At 39.0% G+C, this 22,719-nt stretch overlaps 1 protein-coding gene across 5 annotated transcripts in view; it reads right to left on the bottom strand.

Annotated features, from left to right (window-relative positions):
* Positions 1–3,892: 3,892 nt before the first annotated feature.
* Positions 3,893–22,719, bottom strand: part of PIK3CB (phosphatidylinositol-4,5-bisphosphate 3-kinase catalytic subunit beta) — a 282,887-nt gene continuing 264,060 nt past the window's right edge. For 4 of the 5 annotated variants that reach the window (XM_027650417.1, XM_027650420.1, XM_027650419.1 and 1 more), the window contains 11 exons: positions 18,656–18,777; positions 17,580–17,723; positions 16,668–16,767; positions 14,186–14,364; positions 13,460–13,569; positions 13,064–13,142; positions 8,226–8,393; positions 7,674–7,797; positions 6,503–6,648; positions 5,543–5,675; positions 4,927–5,064 (listed from right to left, as the gene is read on the bottom strand). In XM_027650417.1, coding sequence (XP_027506218.1) covers positions 4,927–5,064; positions 5,543–5,675; positions 6,503–6,648; positions 7,674–7,797; positions 8,226–8,393; positions 13,064–13,142; positions 13,460–13,569; positions 14,186–14,364; positions 16,668–16,767; positions 17,580–17,723; positions 18,656–18,777 — 1,443 coding nt within the window. Of the gene's footprint in view, positions 5,065–5,542; positions 5,676–6,502; positions 6,649–7,673; positions 7,798–8,225; positions 8,394–13,063; positions 13,143–13,459; positions 13,570–14,185; positions 14,365–16,667; positions 16,768–17,579; positions 17,724–18,655; positions 18,778–22,719 lie in introns of all 5 variants that reach the window. The other variant, XM_027650418.1, reaches the window with a different exon arrangement.

Below are 22,719 nucleotides of genomic sequence, written 5' to 3'. Positions count from 1 at the left end.
CGAAGATCCTTGTGCTACAAGGGCCTTAATCCCTCAGAAACCATGTTTCCATGGTGCTTGATTGTAGCTTCCGCTCATTTGCTTCATAAAAGCCAAGCAATGCCTGGCAAACCAGAATTAACCTTTTACGTTTCCCCCTGACTGCTGTTCTTAAGCTGTGATCCTTCACAGCTTTCCCAAGAATAAGCCACTCCAGTACTTTAGAAATATCTATTCATCCTCATCCCTCTTCATCAAGCAATCCAGAGGAAACATCTCCAGACAGTCACCCGAGGAAGAGCAAGGTGACAGACTGAAAGGATGAAGGACTAGCTCATCACAGCAGCATTACTTTAAAACTGACAGTCCACTACAGTGAAACCAGTTCCAATAGCTGACAGAGTTGAGCTTTTAGCCAAGTGTTCCAGAGGGGATAGAACAAGCAAAGTTCTATCAGCATCTGCCTGATGGGATTTCTTTTGTGACTTGCTGGAGGACACACAGCAAAGCTCCTCATAGGGGCTATTAGTCTGGAAAGGCATCTAAGTAATAGCAATGTGCAAACCCAGCTCATTTTAGGGAGCAACTTTCTCTTCTCCTCACTTTCCCCTCAGTTAATGCTGTTTTCCTGTCCTGTTTGAAGGACAGCTGGTAACATGGTAAATCATTTCCCTGATCAGCACTGCAGAAGCACCACTCTTCTCCTCTATCAGTCATGAAGTCAAGCTTGGGAAGAACAACTACAACATTTTTATTATGCACTGAGGTAGCACAAGCTAATATGGTACTTGTTTTCTCAGTAGCTGTTAAATGACTGCACTTTTCCTGGGCTGGCTACTAGAATTTGCTTCAGAGATCTGCCTGGTACTGTGAGACCATGTTTGTTCCTGTCATACACAGGCTTATGTGTGTGGTATTGAGGTCAGGCAATAAAGCCACTACCTTGAGCTTAGCTTGACTTTGATCTCCCCAGTCACGGCACAATGAGGCACATTTGACTCCAAAAACCCCACAGGCCCCTGCAAACGGTGAAATCCCAGAGCCAGGGAGCTCTGGCACTTCTATGGCAGCACCCACTGACACCTGTCCATCAGGACAGCTCTACCCCCTCAGCTCTTATGCCAGACAAGTAATTTTTAAAATTATTTCAAGAAAACTTGCCAAAAAGTGGAACACGTTATGTGAACACAGGCTTTCAGTTTTAGATTTTAAAGCTGGCTCAAGACACATAATTATATTAATACAATATATTGTGAAAGAATTATAATAGAAATACTGATTACACATTTAAAAGATTTAGGCTTGAAATCATTCCTAAATAATAAAGCTATGATCATACACTGACATATCAGTTATTAAGAGCCTGTACTCCTTAATTATCTGATTCCAATAATTTGAGGAAATTTAAGAGGAATATTGGACTCTGTTATATTAAATACACAAATGGGCTCCATCAAAGGCATTCACTAGAATGTGATTGACTTGACAATCAACAGACCCCTGCCAACACAACTGATACAAGCATAAAAGGGAAAGGAAGCAACTCCACTGGTGAGGGGCAAATCCATGGGAGCTCTTTCCCTGGAAATCCAACACAGGACAAGCAGGAGTATAAAAGCAGCAGTTGTCACCATTTGTTCACAAATCAAAAGATTCAAGGTAAAGCAAGCAAACCCATAAAGTACTCATACAATCAAAAGAAAACCAGAATAAATTAATACAATATATACACTGCATATACCCAATTTCAGTTTTGGTTTTTAAAGCAGTCTAGGTAGCTTTCTCCTCTGCCAGATACAACGAAGGCCTTGAGAAAGAAAAGTAATTTTTTCAGTTGACATGTACAGAGCAGACTAGAAGTAGATCTGGAGAAAAGTAATTACCATAACATGAGACCATCTGAACTGAAGATGTTTAATATCAAAGTTGTACCTTATGTTTCTTTTCTACAGCTGCACAAAGCTATATCCTTTCCAAAGCTTCCACATTTAAAAAGGTGATGTTTCTCCTTACTGTTACAAACATCTTTAACCTCTCATATTATAATCTGACCATTTGATGCCTTCTGAATTCTGTAAATGGTCTAAAATAATATGATCCCACTCAGCCCAAACGAACTTACCATTTCAATACTGCAGCTGGATATTGGGAGGTTAATACAGAAATAAGCAATAGATTGATGTGCCAAAATTCCAGTCTTTTCCTCTTGGATGACAAAATGCGAAGGACAGACTGTCTCTTCCAGCTTTTCACAAAGCAGTTATTTATTTATTTGTTCGTTTTCTGAATCAAAGTCTGTATACCACAGGCTGTAGCAAATATGATGAAATCCAGGGAAAGTGGTGATCTATTTGCTAATACAATTCAGCAAACCAGTACTCCACTCAGAGCTTAACATGAAGGTATCACAAAATTAACCTCGGTGACCCTATAAACTCTGCTTCCTGTCAGGTTCACCCCTGAGATGTCAGCCTGGAAGGCTTTCCTCTGAGATGTGCTATCTTCTCAGCTATTTGAAGACCAAGATCAATTTACGTGAGGAAAATGCATTGTCTTTGCTGGCAAACACAAAACCAGACCATTTAACAGGCCTCTTAACTTCCTCTCCCCATCCTTACTAATTCATTGCCAAGAGTAAGCATAGCAAAGGCAAAGACAACCAAACACAACACAGCCCGTTCAAGGGCTATTAACCAACACAAACACTGAGCAGAAGTAGTATTTCTTAATAATCTCTAAACACCTTCCTCAAGGAAGATGGTGAGGAAATCCTATTGCTTATCTCAAGTACTTTTATAACCTGCATCAAAAATCACATCCAAAAAAACCTCACAACACAAAATAACTTTATTCTGTGCAATATCCTGGTGGTACTTAAGGGAAGGTGTTCCTGCACCTGGAGGTCAAGGCTCCTACCTCCAGTTTTGCCAATAGGATTGAGCCTGAGGCACAGACTTGAATGACTTGTTCCAAGTCCCACAAGAAGGCTGGGCTGGAATACGGAAGTGACTTGTCTTTCCAGCTATGGATATAAGGATGCCATCATGCTCCCTCCTCTCAGATACCACACACACCAGCCCCAAGCAGCCAAGGTGAACTTGCCGACTTCATCTCAAACTTCTGGGAAAGGTTATGTCTCCCTCAACAAGACAACACAGCAGAGATGTCTGAGTATTCTGTTTCACAGAAAAATACAATGTGTCCCAGAACAGTTACTTATGCAAATTTACATGCTGTGAATTAGCCGAGGATGAAATTACTTTTTTCAGTTATCACCTGCAATGTAGTTTCTTTTTAGCCTTCCTGCCATCTGCTGTAGAATATATATTTATATAAAAAAAAAACCAAACAGGGGAAATGGCACTTTTAATGCTACTATATTGTATAAAAAAAAAAAAATCAAACCCAACAAAACCAAACCACGAAACACTTGTTACTTTTACAATATTCCAGAAGCAGAAGATTTTCAGATAGATAAGCCTGAAGGGCGAGGAACAAGAGAATCAAAGCCCTGTACAGAATGCCACCTTGGCTCCAGTTAGGTTCTTGACCTCTAAAAGAAACAAGGAAACCTCAAACCAACAAAAATAAATCACTCTCAACAAAGTAAAAGCACCTTTACCTAAATTCCTACATAAATCAACATTTCTATGCAGAACAACTGTTTAGTCAAAAGGTAAATATATATGTTTAATTCTCTTTCAAATGTCAACAAGAATCAAGAGCTACCAGTGTCCCTCGGAGAACAAGCAGTAGTTAAAATTTCTCTTGCTGATGTTTGGAAACAGTATGTCACATCTTTGAACTAGGAGTTCCCTATTGCACGTAACAAATTTGCTCTCCATTTAAGCACCTAAAAGCCTGGTATCTCACTAAATAAATTAAAACAAATCCAGTTTCTTCAGCAACCATCTTCAACATAAAGCAACATTACTGCAAGCTTTTAATAAATACAGTGAGAAAAGATCAGTGACTTCGCATTGGTGTTCTGGGGTTTTTGGTATGTAGGCTCTAAAAACCACTTTGTGTAGTATATTTAATGAAAATGTCCCCTACATAAGTCAGTACATTTTGCAGGGAACAACTAATCTGAGATACAAATTTCAGTGTAAGGCTGTAAGAAGCTTCTTGCTGAACCTGAACCAAATGTGCCTCTCAGGGTGTTGAGGGCAAAGCCCCAGGGGCTGAGTGGGAGACCATTACCACAGGGGATTCTCAGGCACGTTTGGAATTGGCTTAACCTTCCTGACTCTGAAGGGCTTCTTTTGTGTGTTATGTCAGAGGAACAGAATTGCACAACCCTGAACATTTGGATGCTGCATCATTCCCAAAGATGTCCCTGTTCCCTGTCCTCCCCCCACCCTACAGACATCTACCCTTCCTTCAGCAGCAGCATGAGACGTGGGGCAGCTCCCTGCAGTACAGTGATACTGTGGTTGCTATTTACAGTAGAATTAATGCATCTGTGCCAGTAGGGCAGAGGTCTTATGAAAAATATATATACAATATGGTCATTTTTAGCCAGATTAGGATATAAAAAAAAATTTACTCTTCAAGTCCCAACTTTAAACAAAGAACAGTTCTGTCAGAGGTCTTCAACCCTCCCGAGTATGTTAGAGTACATTACTCTAACGTATAAAAACAAATATTTACACCTCCATAAAGTACCAAAGAATTTTTAAAAATGCCTAGTAGCTCTCAGCGTGCAAAGTCAGCAGGAACTGATTATCCAGGATGTTCACTGTTTCTAGAGACAGTCTTGGAATCAAGCATTCAGAAGCAGAGTGCAAAAGACTCAGGAATTATTTCAGTCCATTTCTTTTTGTTGTTTGTGAGCCTGAGGGCGTTATCCAAACGCTTCTTGAAGTTTTGTTGGTCCATAGGACAGATACCCTCTAAAAACACGTATCAAGCTAACCTTCAGCTTAGTGCAAGCGCAGAAGTCTTCTAGGATCTGTAATCTTTTCTAACAGTGTGAGCCATCCAGTTCACTTTAGTAGTCCAACTTTCCCGGAGTGCTTCATCAAACTTTTGCTTAAATTGTTTTAGTGCTTCTTCCTCACTCTTCCCTAAGGCGAGAGAGTCCTAAGACAACAGGAGAACAAGTACTGTTAGGAATTTTAACAAACACAGTTAAAGCCTCTGTCATCTTTCAACACAAACCACATCCTGGTTAGCCCTGTTTTGACACTTTTTCACCTATTCATTGAGCCATCAGTGTACCATCAGTGGTACTTTCTGGGTTTAAAGATAAAACTGAAAAAGAATTAAGCAAATGATTTTCACCTTTATGGGTCTATGCTTGTGTATGAGCCAAGATGGAAACACCCCTGAGAAGACTACATTTAAGATGCAGGGATCCTGAACTCATGAAAGGAACAGTTTCCTTTGAGCACTAGTACTGACTATAGACCTTGTTCTATAGAGCTGAAAAAGAAAGTTTTGAGGACTGTGTGGAAATCTTTGCAGAAATGCAAAACTATTAAAATGTATTAATCTTGGAATCAAAAATTCACAACCTCGAAAAATGCTAAGTCCTGCTGAGCTGTAAATCTTACTTTACCTTGAGATACTGGATGTCCTTGACAGAGGTCAGCTCTGGAAGCCCTGCAGTCAACATCAGTGCAAAGAGTGTAATAAATAGGTTCCCGTGTTTCCGCAGGATCAAGTAGGCTTCTTCACAATACTGCCGGAACCTTTGTGTCCAACCAGGGCACATGCAATGAACACAACACGTGAGAACTTCCACAGAGGACAGAGGTACGCAACAATTTCCAAAATTTGTAATCTGGTCTAACACTAGTATTGTAGGAACACAGGAACAGAAAGGACAGAGATGTCTGCAGAATCTTTAATGCATTCTCACAAACATATCCCATGGCTCTGCAACAAGCCCTTAAAACATCAGCACAAAAGATCACCAGCTGTTCTTTGGAAAGAATGTGCCAGTGTCCCATCTCCTGAGAATTTGTTAGGTGAAATTCCCTCGTGATCCTATTGAGTGGACCTACAGTGGAAAAACAAAAGCTCTATAGCAGTCCCTCAATATCAACTCAACCTGTCCCTATCTCTGTCGTCTGGATTATGAGCACATGGCTCTCGATGCCTGTCCAAGCAAGGTCAGGATGGGGTAGCACCCTGAGTGTGCACTGATGGACAAGAAGGGCAAAAGGGAGCCCGTTCCTAAGGCCAAAGCTTCATCTCACCTGAACAACAGTCTGTGGCACCCTTGCCTAGTGCCCAGTGCTGCTGAAGGCAAAAACAAATGAGCCCAGCAAAACCTGCCACCTCCTGCTGTGGGAGGTAGAACTGCATCTTCCCACTGCAGAGCTGCAGCTTCTGGCTATGAAATACTCTGTAGTACATTCTAGCTCAGGTAGAGCAGCAGAAAGGACAGTAAATGCATGTTAGGACACCTCCACACAAGTGCAAATGTGCAAACCAAACCCAGATAGGTTCCTGGTGTGCTGCAAATTAACACCAGAGATCATCTCGGTTACAAAGAGATCAAAGTAACACTCACCGACCAAATTTTTCAGTGTTCCCTGTTTTTCCTTGTTGAATAACATGAATGAAATCGTAGGTGAGTATGAAAGGTACCCGTTCCCTTTTAATTCCAAACTTGGACTTAAAGTTTCCAAGAATATGCCCAAAATCTATGTGAAAGAGCTAAAAAAAGTAACAGAATTGCAAGTTAATTTCTCCAGTGAAATATGTCACTTTTCTAATATCTCTGCAGGATGCTGGTATTAAGAACAGTTGTAACTCCTAATACAACCCTCCACAGCCCATGGTTTCAACTCCTGGGGTTAGTTTGAAAACATTTCAAGATTTAAAGTCAGTGATATTTTCCACGCTCTTATGAGTGGCCACTGCAGCAAATCAGTGTGCAAAATATTATCTGAGGTTTAAGGTGCTGCTGTCTGCCATTAGATGTCTTGCTGGCAATATCACCCAGAAAAATGAGCCCAAGGATGAGCCCATGAGGCTCATCATCATCATATCCAAGGGCTTCCCACATAAAGACAGAGGCAAAGCCAGCAGAATTAAGTTGATCTCGAGGAACCTGTGGCAGTTCTCCCATTTTAGAATCAAAGATAAGGGCATTTCAGCTTTCTTCCAGTAGGTACAAACTTAAATGAATACTGAAAATGTCTGTAAAACTCTTACTTTTATAACCTTTACTAGTTTTCTAGGCAGAATAATTTCAAGTAAATCAGACGAGTTTTACAATACAAAGCAAGAAAATATGTGTCTAAGAGCTCACCCAGGTGCTCAGTGCACAGCACTGTGCTGGTACTGGGTTCCACACTGAACATTTCTGCAGGGCTGAGCTGTCACTTTGGGGAAACTGCACCGCTCCAAAATGCAAAATTTTTAAGGATGGTCTTTTGCAAGACACTCTAAGATTACTTTTATTCAGTGAATCTGAACCGTTAACAGACCTCTTGGGTGTTCTGAAAAAGCTCTACAGAACAGCCTCTCTTGATACAGAATTGCTTATTGAATAGGCACTGATCTGTCCTTCCACCAGCATTACATTTCCTCTTCTTGAAGCTTTCTTCAATTCTCAGAGAGCAAAGGCATAATTTCTAACCATGTGTGAATTTAATTTCACCAAGAAATCAAAGAAATTACAAGTTCTCAAGACAATTCTTGCACACTGTTATTCTGCCCAGGGAAAGGATTTTTACCTGCCCATTTTTTCTGACCATGATGTTGTCACTGTGTCTGTCACCAATTCCCAACACATAAGTAGCTACACAGTAGCCAGCACAAGACAGAGTAAATTCTTCAATGGCTCGATCCAAGTCATCTCTGTAACCACAAAGACAAACAATATTAGTTCACACTATTGGTAATTCATGTCATGCCTTGATCCCAAGTAGGATTTTTGCTTGTATAAGCCACAAGTCCATTAGGATGCTGTAAACCCAGGCTTACTTGAGAAAAAATACTGTAAAAGTAGCCATAGAGAATAGGCAATAAAAAAAGGCAATGGCATCAAGACTTGAGACCCATGTTTGTTCGTTTTGCCAAATCTAGTATAACTCAACAACATACACTGAAAATGCTGCAAATGCCAGGTCCAAGGGCACCAGGAATCTGAGTCAGAATTTGACACAATAGAAAAATAATTAGCAACAAACCTGCCAGAAGAACCATACCTCTCTCAACATTAAAAGAGAAACTTAAGAGGCATTTTGTAGCTCATACTATAGCTGAGAAAATAACTGAGAAATTACCCTAAATTGTATTCCTTCAGCCAGTTCAGGAGTGCATCCTTGTTGAAGGCAGCAGCTGCAGCAACGTTGCTGCTATTTAACTGAATGTCAGCAATGGTTTCTGAACTAGAAACAGCCTCAATAAGGCCAGAGTGATCTCCAGTCGCCAAACAGCCATAGGGCAATATCCTGAAAGGAAACACAGAATCATGTTAAAATCAGACATAGCAACATGTTTCTTTAGTGTATCGATTTTCTGAGAGGGATGAATACTCTCGCTCATTTGAACAGTAAACCTCTCACAGGTCAACGTACACGAATTGCTTGTGAAGGTAAAATACCAGCAATACGTTTAAAACATTAATTTTTCCTATTATGTACATATATGTAAAAAAAAAGAAATTTTAGGAAGCCTAATTTTTCCCAGTTACTTGTACTTTCACGGGACGACCCACAGAGGGAGCCCCATGTTTGCATTTGTTAATTCCTGCTCGGGCAGACACCAACACACTCCTGCTCATTCCAGATAAATCACTTCTGTAAATGGAAAAAAAAGGATCTTGTCCTTTCCCCCCTTATTCCTATTTCAAATTAAAATGCTAGAAATCCTTCTAAATATAAACATAAAATGTTTCCCAACTCTTACTAAATTTAAGCATAGAAACCCAATGAAAAACAAGAATACATCTCTTAACTTGCCTGGTATCTAAGAATATATCTGTGACTAGTGAAAATATCTCCAACAATGTCACTGCATTACAATAAGACACAGTTAAGGATATGAACTAAGGAGAGATGTGTCTAAGCAGATAAGTGTTTTCTCACTCTAGATGCTCAAACAGCTAAACAGAATGCCAACTCCCCAGGGAATGGGAGCTCAGTGTGTGCAATGGAAACTTATAGCAAACTCTTCAAAGGCACTGCATCCCAAATTGAGGTGTCTGTTCTTGTGCCAGGCATCTCAGGTGAAGAATATTATCTCAATTGTGATTGCAAAACCAGGTATAAGAGAACAGATGCCCACAAAAATCTAACTGCAGTACACAAGCTATAGACTAGCACTCACTAACTTACAGAGCCGTATAAAGCAATTGCAGGACATATTAAAATTGATGTGTGTGCATATATACATACATATACTTGTACATATATATCTCTATATGTGTGTGTATATATATATATGTATGTATATAAAGAAAAAGTACTGCTGGTGGAGCTGTCATTTTTATTTATATATAGAATAGATATTAAATTTCATTGCTACAAAGCAGAACCTCATCTCCTAACTGACACAGCCTGTTATCCCAAGCCATAGAAGGAAAATAAATAAAATTCCATACAAAATTAATGACATTTTTTTACCATAATAGCTATGAAGCAACTGAGTAGTTTCTCTACCTCAGGGATAACATACAACTGAAACAGCACAAGCTGCAGTACTACATAGTCTGGGACTCTTCTGTCAACAAAGCAAACTGAAAACCAGATTCAACAGGGTATTTCGAGAACACTCAACTTCAAAACAACAAAAGAAGTGCAGACTTGGAACCCTCTTCCCATTTCTGTTCTGATCTATGTCCCAGTTCCAGCCCAGCAGGTCTCACAATGAACAGAATGGTGTAACCATCCAATGGCAGCGCCCACGACACGAGGAAGCACAGCCCACCCTTATCACGACACGACAAATGTGAGCCAAATATTGCCAGGTTAAAGTGCACGCTGGCCTTCTTCCATGGCATTTCAACCCACCCTACTTGCAGCTTAACTGGGCACAGGTCCAGCAACTTCCCCTTCAAAAGCAAGCAATGATGAAAGCCTTCAGCCCCTTGAGGGCTGTGTGCTTATAACCGGAGGAAAAAACATCCTTGTCAGAGAGACGGTTTGACAGGAGTCAAGTTAGGGACAAATCCTCTGGGCCCTTTCCATCTCATTCTGGTCTTTCTGACTTCAACATCTGCCAGCAGGATACGCTCCCTGCTTTTTAAAGCCAGTGAAAGCCATGGACAGATCAATACTGCAGTCCTAAACAAGACAGAAAATTTTCTCTCTGCTCCTTTAAAATTGTTCTTTTTTTTAAGAGTTTAATTCTCCAAAGCAGTATCCTTCCAAATACACACCAAATTCTGGTAATTTATCAACATATTCTCTGTAACTTCAGGTCCAGTAGTTTAAAAAAGATGACATTCCCTATAGTTGTAACAAATACATTTTCAGTATTTGTGTGAATTCTGATTTCATTCATGCACATCCACATAACATCAGACCTCACTCATAAGGGAGATGAAAATGAAACCCCACAATAAACAAGCATGAAACAAAAAAGTACTTTGGAGAACATCCAAAAAAGTAACCAAGTATTAAATACTTTTATGACAATTTACCACAGCAAAAGTGAGTCAACGCAGATCAAACTCCAGAAATTCAGGATTTTCTGTTGCTCTGTTACTTTACTAGTTTTTCCCTTAACACACCTTTGCTGCTCTAATACAAGTAAAGCAGTTGAAACACTTCCTTATGCAAGGATTACTTTCCTAAGAGGTGCAACACCCCAGACCCCACAGCACCCCTGGGAAGACACGTTATGCTCCTGTGCTGTGACATGGATTTGTAATAGTTCAACATTCCTTGTGGAAATAGTAGAATAAGCTATGTAATCTGCTCTGAGTATGCCCATACGGGACTTCACAGGCAGAATTTGTAACTTGAGGAGTTGTAACTTTTCAGGGGGTTTGAAAGTTTTTCTGTCTCAGTTTCAGTTGTCATTCTGCTCATGGCTGGCTCTGCACTGGGAAGCAGATCAATCTGCACCTCAGGTTTTACTCAGCTGTGCGTGCACAGTCCACCCAGTGCCAGCCCAGGACCTACTGGAGCACTGCTGCATCCTCCTGCACAAACAGATCTCCTTTCCCTTACTAACCCTGCCCTGGTTGTGTTGTTCAGTCAGACCTCACACACAGGAACCCAGGCAGCACAACACACACATGCAAAAGGCCAGTTTACCCATGAGACACATTAGTTGACAGTTAAACAAACAAACAAACACTTCCCCTCCTTCAGCTTTGGAGACATCAAAATCAATATATATTCAGTGTTCTTCTCTAGAGAAGAGAAATCCCATTGGGAATATCGTGCTTGCCTTAGATGCAGACTGAGTTAAGATTTAATTTTAAATCACTCCTAAACTACTGTGGATCACAGTGTAATTAAAAGGGAACTGATCATGTCCCCAACTCCTCGATGGCAGTGGATTGGTTGCCACTTGATCCACGCTTCACAGAAGCTGCACAATTTGCTTGTGACAAAACATGACTGATGGGGAAAGGCAAACAGCAAGTGCTTCTGCCCTGACACCAGTGGCACAAGAAGCCCTGATTTTACTTGGGTGGAGTTATCAAACTTTCTGTAGTGGAGAAAAGTTGACAAGTGTAAAATCCATTATGTATCCACAAATGGAATGAACACCTTCAGGGAAACTAAAGCCTCCAAGGACAATACAGGGCAAGAAGCATTGGTAAGGGCATATGACACTATTTTTCAGGAAAGCAGCTCCATTGACACTATTTTTCTGCCTGAGATCATGACTCATACCCAAGCAAAAACAAGCCCAGTTAAGCAAATAAATGGAAGAGGCCAAATATAGAACTTCAATTCTCACTAGGAACTTCCCCTTTCTACTTTTTTTTCTTCTCAAGAGTTTTAAGAAAAAACTTGGACATCAGAGCTACCTTTTGGTTTTCCTTTGCTAAGTTTAAAAAAAAAGCCTTTGTCAGGAGAAGTATATTTGATGACTCTAATCACTATTCCTGTTTGCTAGGCACAGTGTGTGGCCCAGGCTGGCATCACAAACTAAGATTCTGGGAAGGCAGCAACCAAAGGATGCCTCATTTGGAGTTCCACAGCTGCCAGAAGCTGTCCTTGCCCCTAAATGATGGATTGGTCTCCTCAGAGTCTATTTATAATGACAAATTATCTAAGGTTTCCTCAAGTCAGTGTTCAATTTAACACACATTCAGCCACCTCACAAATGTACATTTCCAGAAACAGTTTGTAATTCACATTCCTACCTTTCTATAAGCAAACAAGTAACAAGTTTATAATTTCACTTCTCTGTGCTGATGTTAAGTGCCTTATGTAGCTCCCACTGTTTATGCTTGAACCATAAAACATTTGAAATGAGTTCAAAGAAACTAAAATAAATATTTAAATAAATATTTCTAGAATTAAAAAAAAAACCTGAAAAATTAAATGCAGCCCTTTCACAGACATAAAATTGAATTTATGGCCTCCAAATGGTTTATAATAATGTGACACCCAGTGCCTTCTTTAGGACTACTTTTCTAAAGACTAGTTAGAATTTGATAATCATATTACCTAAAACTGGTGCATAACTTGGGTGGAAAAGTTCCCCATGTACTAGAGGGTTGTATGATGACATGGAAGAATGCCTGATCCTGTTTCTCTTTGGGATACTCTGATATTCCTACAAAGAAGTAATACTTACCTTGGCAAGCATACGAAGGTAAGAAAGCTGCTTTGCAAGAGACTTTGAAAAATACAAAGATATTTCTGGTCTGAAAAGTGTCTTCTGACGTCCAAATAGTGTTTTATCAACAAAAGCATACAAAGTGGGATTCAGCATCTCCACTGAAGGTGCTCACAGTGACTGTGTCAGTGTGAACAGCCATAAGGGGACTGCTCAGAGCAGGAAGGAGAGAAGGTTCACCTTAGCTGTGACAACTGAAACCTTTGGGTATCCATACTGATGTTTAGAAAGGGGGCAGTAGGGAAGGTACTTAAAAACAGGAAAGCTTTACTTCTAAAAGTAGACTCTCTATCCAAAGCCCTCCAGAGATCCTTACCGGAGGTCCAGACCAGCTTCTTTCCAAAGGATGTCCATCAAACGCAAAATCTGGAGCGTCAACATGTCCTGTCGGAGATCTGTAACCAAAGGGTGAAACTGCTGCTTCAGGTTCTCACTGTGTTGCAAACAAACTTTCTGAAGTTTATAAGGCCCTCAGGAAAAGGTATCTAAAAACACTCCTCGAGCCTAAGGGTTAAAGTGGCATTAACCATAATTACACCATCGTGACTGGCCATGCCTGTACTCTGAAACTCAGTCAGAAGAAGATGCTGAATGTTTACCAGTGTTAGAGTAATCCACCTTTACATTATGGCAAAACACAGCAACACAGCTTAAGTGCAAGCGTGGTAATGAAAAGGAAAAGGAAAAATTTAAAGTTTTTAGCATTACTTACCATCACCATTTTTAAAGATGATCCCTACAAGATCTCCTCCAAACATTTTGTTGTTGTATACTATCCATAGAGGCTTCATTTTAGAATCCATGTATCTACACTTCTCAACACTAGAAGAAAATACAACAGAAGTTTTAGTCAAATACGAATAATTCAACTGAAAAGGTCTAACCATGGTTCAGAACATGCCAGAACACAGACTTCCAGTTTGGAAATACCTAAATGCTCTCTCAGCATTCATTCTGCAGCTATGCTATGAGCACTTATCAAGCTATGGACATATTATAGATGGACTGTGTTTGATTGGCATACACATCTCCAGTGCTTAAATCAAGCATCCTCATTTTCAGAGAAAATAGTTTTCTTTATATTCCTTCCCATCAATTTTCAGACTTTATGTGCTGGGAAAAGTTTTAGTGACTTCTGTGCTTATTGTTATAAACAGAAGGAAGGAATGCAGTCTAATGAACTTTGAGGTTTATATTTAAATATGTTTAGCTATGGTAATGGATCAGTTAAGAGAATATTGAGTTTCATGGTGGATCACAAATATCTTCTAACTCAACTGGTATCTTAACCTTAGGAAGATTCCCAGCAGACCCCTCACCATAGGAAAAGCTCCCCATGACAGCACATCAGCTGAACAACACAGCCAGAGGAACTTTCTGCTCTACTGATTCCATGCAAAAGCTACAGTGAAATTGTATTCACTCATTCTTTACTCACTGCAGTTCTGAAAGTATAACAGAAGGATTCAGAGGAGACTGAAGGTCAGAAAGTGCTTCTCTGTAAGCATTTTGTTTCAAACACGTATGCATGGCGTCTTTTCCTTTTGCTTTGCTTTGCTTCATGGCATTCAGCTTAATTAGACTATTTAAAGTCTTCATTTTATTAAGGGCTTCCACCTGAAAGAGACATTTTATCTTTAAGAGTTATTGCTCTAATTTAACATATAATACAGTGCAAAATCCCATTTGAAAACAAAAAATGTATTAAATAATTCTCCAGCTTTTTAAAAATGGAAATAATAGATGGCAATTAAGTCACTCAAGTTCCAGAAATACCATTTTCATAATTAGCAGAGACATTGATGGGATGAAAGCCCCTAAGCTTTGAGTCACTTTTAAAAGCATGACTTAACATTTCTTGAAAGATGAATGGGGCATTTTAATGTATGATACATCAACACAAATTCCTTCTTCAAAATACAAATACTAATTCAACCAAGAACATGACATAGGTGCCTCTATCCATACATAAGTCAACACAAACACTGATTGCTTCATATTTCTAACAAAATCAGACACTATTTGAGAGGAGATGTGGATGCAGATTCTTCATTGTTCACATTAAGTTGCACCCAATAAGATGTGGCCACATGACCACTTGCAGACAGTTGTCACAGCTCAGAGTCTTAAATGTTTGTCATTAAAATGCTGTTGAAGTCAGGCATAAGGCAAAAGCGCGAATCGACTAAGGTGCTCCAAATCACAGCACCTCAACTAAACAGTATTTTTAAGCTAAAAATGTGTAAAAAGTCAAGGTAATTATTTGCAGTAATACAAGTAGTTTAACTCTTTCTTTCCATTCTGTTTTGGAAAGTTTTCTACTGGTACATAATTTCTAAGAAAACTACTGTTGTAAATGTACAACACTGACAGAGCAAAGCCCTCTGGTAAGAAACCTAGACAGCACATACAACCAATACAGTTTCTACAGCTAAACAACTTGTTGGCAAACAAACCAAAACAGTTCTTATAACAACCAGCTGTGTTTGCACCAGCCACAGTTAACGTGCTCAGCAATAGAGATTCTCCAGCAAACAACACCAGGGTAATAATTATGAAAGCTGATTTCTATACAAGGAAGCTTCAGTCTAACTTACAAGGTGCTGAGTCAAAACTTACCCCTCCCACAGACCGAACCCTGTCAGGCAGGATGCTGTGGAAATTGTATGCAGCTTGATTATAAAACTGGGCAGTGGAGACCTGCCAGGTCAGCCATCTGTCAAAACCAAAAGCCCTCTGCTTTTCCACTATTCTAGGAGCTGTACAAACATCAGTGACAGGGGAACAAAATGGAACCTGTGTTGTACAAACAGGAACTTTTTGAAGTATTTCTACTTTGAATTTCTTCCGTGTTTGTACAGTTGGGAATTTTTTTGCCCTTTCTTTGATTGTACTGACATTTGCTTCCTGTAAAGTGCACAAAAACTTTACTGACCTTACATCTATTGCTTAAAGCATTTCACTACCTAATCTTTTTATGATTCTGACAATGCTAACAAGCACACATATGTAAGAGATGGTCTCTTCCATGCCCTGTGAGCTGCAGCACTAAAGAGCACAGCAGAACATTCCTGTTCCATATGCCTCCCAAAGGATAGTTTTAATGCAGACAAATGCCACTCACCAGTCAGTCATACACTGAGTGAGTCTTTGTGATCTGATACAGCAAATACATTAACTCCAAGAGAGATCATTTTTCAAATATTTTTATGGTCACAATCTAAATTAACTCAGTAAAACTGCATTAGAGATTTCAAACATGATTTGTGAGTGTCTCTTAATGATCTGCTGATAGACTTATTAGTGTTTTTAAAAGCAAACCTCTCATGCTTTTTAGGGCATTTAAAAGCAAACACATCTCTCTCCTTTTTTTTCTTTTTTTTTTCCCTCTGGAAATGGCACATCTATATTAACACTAAAATGAGTATTTGGGTTACTTCAACACCTCTATTTCCAGGGAGCACTACACTATACTACAACTTCAAGGGGTTTTGCATCACCCTTTAACAAAAGCCAAAGCTGCAGGAAGTAGTCTTGGAGTCATCTAAGTAAAATTTAGAACAAGCTGCCTTTACTGAGGGGAAAAGGTCAAGTGCACAGAAGGCCTTCTTCAGTTAACAATCCACAGTCTGCTGTTGTACCCAGAATACATCCAGGCTGCTGGAGGTACCTCTCACATCTGCTAAACCAGCTCACTACCGCTGAGGGCCCACAGCACTGGCTGCCCTCTGTACCAGGGAGGCAGCTCCATCATCCATTGAGCCCTTTTAATTCTCTGTGTCACACATGCTTCCTTCTCTCCCCCATTCCCAGCAGATGGACTTTGTCAAGGTAACCAATATGCCCCACAGGAACAATGGAATGAGCATCAGTTACAAACTGAGAGAAGTCAAGCCTGCCAGGAGAAGGGGAGCCCATACCTGTTTAGCAAGCACTTTCATGTGAGCAACACTTCCTCTGCAGTAAGCTTCCAGAATCAAACCAAACTGCACCGAGACAGCAGGGATGTGAACCTCTGACCTGTGAGGAGAAAGGCTTCTTGTCAGACCATGGCACTTACAGATCTGTGTTCTTCCAGTCATTACAAAACCCCAAATCAAACATAAAACCACATCATGGACATGTAGATAAAACAAAAAGCCAGAACTCTTAAGAAATAGCAGAACACTTTTGTGCTGAAGACTATGAAGACAGGCTAGGTTTGATACATGCCACTTGTTGCAAGGTCCAGGACTGCTCTGGAGGCAGTGGTGTTAATGTTTAGAGGTAGCAATTGAATACCTGTTTCAGGACCCCCTTTTACTCAGAGCAGTACTGATAAGTCACAGAAGATGATCCTGACAATTGGGGTTGATGTTAAACCACGTGTTCCCAAATCTTTGTAAGGGAAAAGCCCAAATTTGTCCAAAGGGGAACACATTGAATCAAACCATTGAACTTTATACCAGAGTTAATTATCCTCCAAAACATTTTCATGTAGTACTTCCTCTTTTTAGTTAGAAATATTAAAATAAATTGTGCTTTGAAGCCAGAATAAACCTATAGTCCATTCTGCAAGGCTTCTGCCATTCATGAAACTGCTCATCAAAAGTAGAAATGACACACAAAACTATTGTGTGTCTATTGCAATTCTTTCATCATGTGGTAGATTACAAATCACTTTATTTAATGACAGACTTGCTCCGATCTCTAAATGCCAAAGATAAAGAAACATAAAGAGGATTTATAGAATACTATGAAAATGGCTCATTTAGCAAAATCCTCAAGAAATCAAATTTGAAAGTCCAATCAGGCTCAGCAACTTCAGAAAGACAAAAGGGAAGAACTCCTACCTTAGATGCCAGAACAACATCTGTCCTATTCGCCTATTGGCGAGTGCTCTTTCCAAGAGAAACCTGGAGAGTGCACAATCCAGAAAGGGCTCATACTTCAGGACTTGCACAAGTTGGAGAAGATACTGAGAGAGCTCTTCATCACTAGAATGAGTTACATCAAGACAGTTAGTAAGAGTAACTAGATTAATGATACTCCAGAAATTCAGATGCATATGAAAAATCCAACAATAACAGATTTGTTTCAATAGCAAGAGCATTCCCCAATTTTTCAATCACATGGAGAAGGATAATACACATCTTAGTGCAACTGCCAGATGGAAATAATTCCAGACATAACAATTTGGTATTATTAGGATAGCCAGGCAGCTAAAACTGCTTGTTTGCATTTGAAAGAAGTCCAGATAATTTATTTTTTCTTACCCCAAAAGTCTAGCCTTGACCGTTAAAAAATTAATCATTAAACCATTCACCACAGAGAATTCAGAATTCAAGGACAGGAAATATGCAGTAATGATAATGTTACACAAGTCTTGCCCTAGATTACAGTGGAGAGCAGAATGAAATGTAATAAGGGAAGAACTGCAGAGAGAGAAGGCTCCTGTGAAGAACAAACACATCAGTAATTCTCCCATTATTTATTATATGCTACAGCTTATGTTCCTGTTTTGTGATGCAGCCAATCCCTGACACAGAGTGTGAGGTGGTTGCACATTAGGTCTTACAGGATTTGAGTACTGTAATATTTCTCCCTTTGTTTTTAAAAAGTTCTCACAGCATCTCGCTCTCCCTTTGTCCCAGAGAGGGTTGTGTGTGTTTGTCCCTTTCTTGGACAAAGGTACACTTTGCAACATGGAAAATAATCATTATTGACTAGGAGATGCCAGAATAAAAAGGTTTTATTTGGCTGCCAATGTCCCTATCTAGAAATTTGACTGCTTTATTTGGCCACCTATTCATGGTAGGCAGAGTGTTTAACTCTTTCCTCTCCGGGTTCTTTTTTCTCCTGTAAACAAACTGAATGCAGTTTTCCACCCCAGAAATCCTCAGATGGTAAAGTAATACAACATACTCACCTCATCTGCCTTAAACAACCCACTGCATATTCCCTGACATACTGATCTGGGTAATTGAAATCCAACAGCTCCAAAGCTTCTCTGGGCAGCAGCTTGGGCCAGATCTGAAGGAGAGCCTGAAGCTGTTTTAAAAAGAAGACTGTTAGGTTACAGGTAAAGGAACTATTTAAGAACACAGATGGGTATAACTGCCCATAGAAGTATTCATACCAACAGAAGATGGTTACCAACCACTGTGGGGGTTTGGTGGAAAGGAGAGAAACAATTTGGGGTAAATGGGCCCACTTCTGATTCAGTTTCTTACTCCTTAAAATGATCCAGATTATTTTTAGTCTGCAAAACCTGTTTCTTCATACATAGACACAATGCACAATAACCAAAAATTAGGTAACCCCAGATAAGTATGTTTAAGACACACTGTCAATAAAAATTAAAGTTTTATAAATGCTCTCATAAATGTATAACAACTTCGGTAATGGCAAAAGTTTTTTACTAGAAAAAAAAAAAAGGTAGTTTTTTGTTGAAAGAAATCTTTAGCAAGATTATTTGACCACCTCAACTGATGGAGCTTTTTCACACGTTCATTATGAATAGTAATAAGCTTAAATTGTGAAAAGCATGATTCAGCTTAGGTATTTTAAAAAAAAATCCCTATGCAATATAATGTGCTGGAAAACATTCCAGAATACACTAGTGCATCATTTTGGACAACCAAGAACATCCAGAAGTCTCATAAAATAAACTGGTTTTATTGCATTGTAATGAAACTCCCTGCTGAAAGTGTATTTTTAATAATATGTAGATAGTTGTATGACTGAAACAGTTCCCTATTACTCAAAATAAACAAACTTGAATATATAAATGCAGTGTATCAACAGCACAAGATTTTTCTTTCTGTAGGAATGAGTCACATAATTCGTAACAAAAATACCCTCCTACAAATTAGATAATACATATTATTTCATATTTAAAGAGCAACTTATAAAATCTGAATGATTAAGATCTTGTTTTCTTTCTGATTTAGTAACAATTTCAAAACAACAGCAAAAATTCCCTGTTTCTAATATATGTCACATATCAACTAATGCTTCCAGTTCAAGTATGACAAACACATTTGAGCTCATAGTCTCAGCTGACATTTAACAGGTGTGTTCATAACACTGGTTAAACACCACAGGGCCAGTTTTGTGAAATTCAGAAGACAAGAAACGGGTAGAGATCATTAACAGTGCAAAGCCAGTGGCCAGACTGCAGCTCCACAAGTGGAGGAAACCGTTTTCATGGGCAACTACTGGTATGAACACCTGCATGATTCATACTGATATAAAATTAAACTAAAGGTGTTTTTAAACATAGATGTCATATTCCCACAGAAAAATACACTCAAAAATCTATTCAATCCATGGCCCAACAAGGGGTAACAATGCCAGTCCCGATGTTGAGGACTGCAGCCATCAACAGTCACACAGCAGAACACTGGCACTGAAACTCTAACACTGATCAGATACTTAATACACAAGACAGATGTTGGAAATGCAAGCAGCAGCTATGAACATGCAGTAAGAAACTCTGCAAGTTACCAGAATTTCTAGACAACCTACTTTAAACCAGGTGCAGAATCAACAAGAATATAGAAATACTTTGCTAATACTGAATGATTGAATTGAATGGAGAACCTGAAATAGTCTGATGAGTCCAAGTGGCCCTACATGCCTCATGTATCAGGCAATGAATTGTGAAAGTCACGCTCTACAGAGTGTACATTTACTGTGAAGGTTATTTGAAAGTACAGATCTCCTCCCTTTGCTTAAATTATTGTTGTTATAACGAGAAAATGTTAAGGTATATGAGCTGAGAGGGAGCAAGATCTAAATAACCTATGACAGCCAAGAAAGTTCCCCAAACACCTACGGCTCTGCTCACATTATCCCTTGGAAATTTAGTAAGAGAGAAATGCAGCCCAAGCAGCTCCACATTCAGCTGTTCTGCTCCAAAGTGCAGGTGAGAGGAGACAGAAGCACTTGTTGCATTTGGACAAAAGAAAACATGCACCATGGAATGCCCTCACCTGCTTTGGCAGCAGAGTGGTAACTGAACAGCTTCCAAGTAAAGACATTCGTAAAGAAATTTCACATTTCAAAACATGTTCTGAGTTCTAAAAATTTCTCTGCAATAAGAGACATGGTAAAATGTTGCACACATGAGACACCACCTAATTTTCTCACATGGTTTGCAACTCCTGACGAGCCAGGAGAACACAAGGAACTGCAATTCCCAGCAACAACTGAGAGGTTCAGAGAAATCTCAGATTTGGCCTTGGGGTATCAATATTTTTTTCTATAAAGAAATAACCACAATTTCTTTCTAACAAGACAAGTTCACTGTAAAAGACAATACAGTTAAGCATAGGCCATTATTTTTATTCACATATTTCAGAAATCAGCTGTCTTTTCTCTAGTTCTCACTATGGATGGTGTCACTTTGTTGAAAATAAGGGGATTTTTTTTAACAATGGTTGAAATCTGCTTTGAGAATAAATACTGCCTTGTGAATTCTGCTAACAAGTTCTGCCACCCTGCTACTCTGCTGAGTGAGGGGGTTATGGCAGCAGTGAGGGTAAGCACCTTCGGAATTCCTTCAGTGCAATCATTTCATTAAAATACTGCAATCCAATAAGAACTTGGATGAGATCTATATGGTAAATAATTCAAGAAAGCTGCTTTAATCCATTGGACCACTGAGCTAACAGAATAAAGGTGGTCTACAATCAAATACAATACTCCATTTCTAAAAAAACTTACTATTTTTGAACTACATTAATAAAGAGAGGAATATAGTTATTTAGTCCATTTTCTTACAAACAGATGTTTGGCTGCTTTTTGGGGTTTTGTATTTTGGGGCTTTTTGGTTTGTTTGGGGTGTTTTTGTATTTTGTTGTGTTTAGTTTTTTAAAACTTTCTGCCTTAAGTGTCAAGACTTTTACTGAAATACATCTAAAAATGAACATTAAGAAAACTTCCAGTACAACAGCATGCACAATGTAGCCGTACAAACACTGCAATCTACAGCTACTACTATAAATGTTTAATTTTAATGAGAAGTAAATTATGAATCCTGCTAATTTTGGAACTCATAAAATTCAGGAGGCTGTCTTGCCTTACCTGAAAAGGTAAGTTGTTGGAAGTACTTACATGTCTGTGTACTACATAAATATTTGGCATGTTTAAGGATAAGATCTCATTTTTCAGATAGACCATCCTTGCTGCCAAAACCAATATTACACTATAACCTGCACTATTGCCTATAGATAAGCAAACATAAATACTACATTCCTTCCAGAAAGTACACAGTAACAAGATGACCACATATTTTCAGCCATCTGCTTAAATAAATGATTTATACACCTATAATATTTAATATTCCCAAATTTAAAGGACTCTGAGCTGTCAGCTGATATCCATACTCCAAATAACTTTTCAAAACTGCTACCAAGGGCCACATTTCAAAGCCCACAGCAATCAGAAGGCCTTTTTCCTCACATATTTTAATGAGCAAACAAGTACCTGCTTATATTTCTACACTTTGTAATTCCAGATAACTTCTAATAATGAACAATAAATTCAGAAGCACAATGGAATTACTAAGGAATGAGGATTCTTGCACACGGAAGAACACAAGTGAGCAAGAAATGTGTGAGTACCCCATTTTGTTAATGTAGTGTCCATGGTACAGACAATTAGCTAGGATGAAATTGCATTTATTTTTAGGAGTTCATACAACATATACATCTATGTGGTAGAAGGGATGTAACAGAAGATAAGCTCCATGCTGGAGGCGAGTAAAGATTCTGACTGACTAGATAATCACAAAAATTACAGAAATAGGCAGAAGATATTTTCATGGAATGGTTTCCTTTTCTTCCCACAACACCAAGCTTGTAACAGGTGAAGGTCAGAATACTAAGGCATAAAAGAAATCTATACTATCAATCATAATCCTTCACAGAAAATGCTTTTTAGATCTAAAGTTATAAAAAAATGAAAAAAAAATTAGTTTCAAATTTA

This window comes from Corapipo altera, unplaced genomic scaffold (genome assembly GCF_003945725.1).
Source record: "Corapipo altera isolate COAL_440 unplaced genomic scaffold, ASM394572v1 54, whole genome shotgun sequence".
Lineage (NCBI taxonomy): Eukaryota > Metazoa > Chordata > Aves > Passeriformes > Pipridae > Corapipo > Corapipo altera.
Note: the sequence above shows the minus strand (reverse complement) of the source record. Positions and strands in the feature narration are given on the sequence as shown.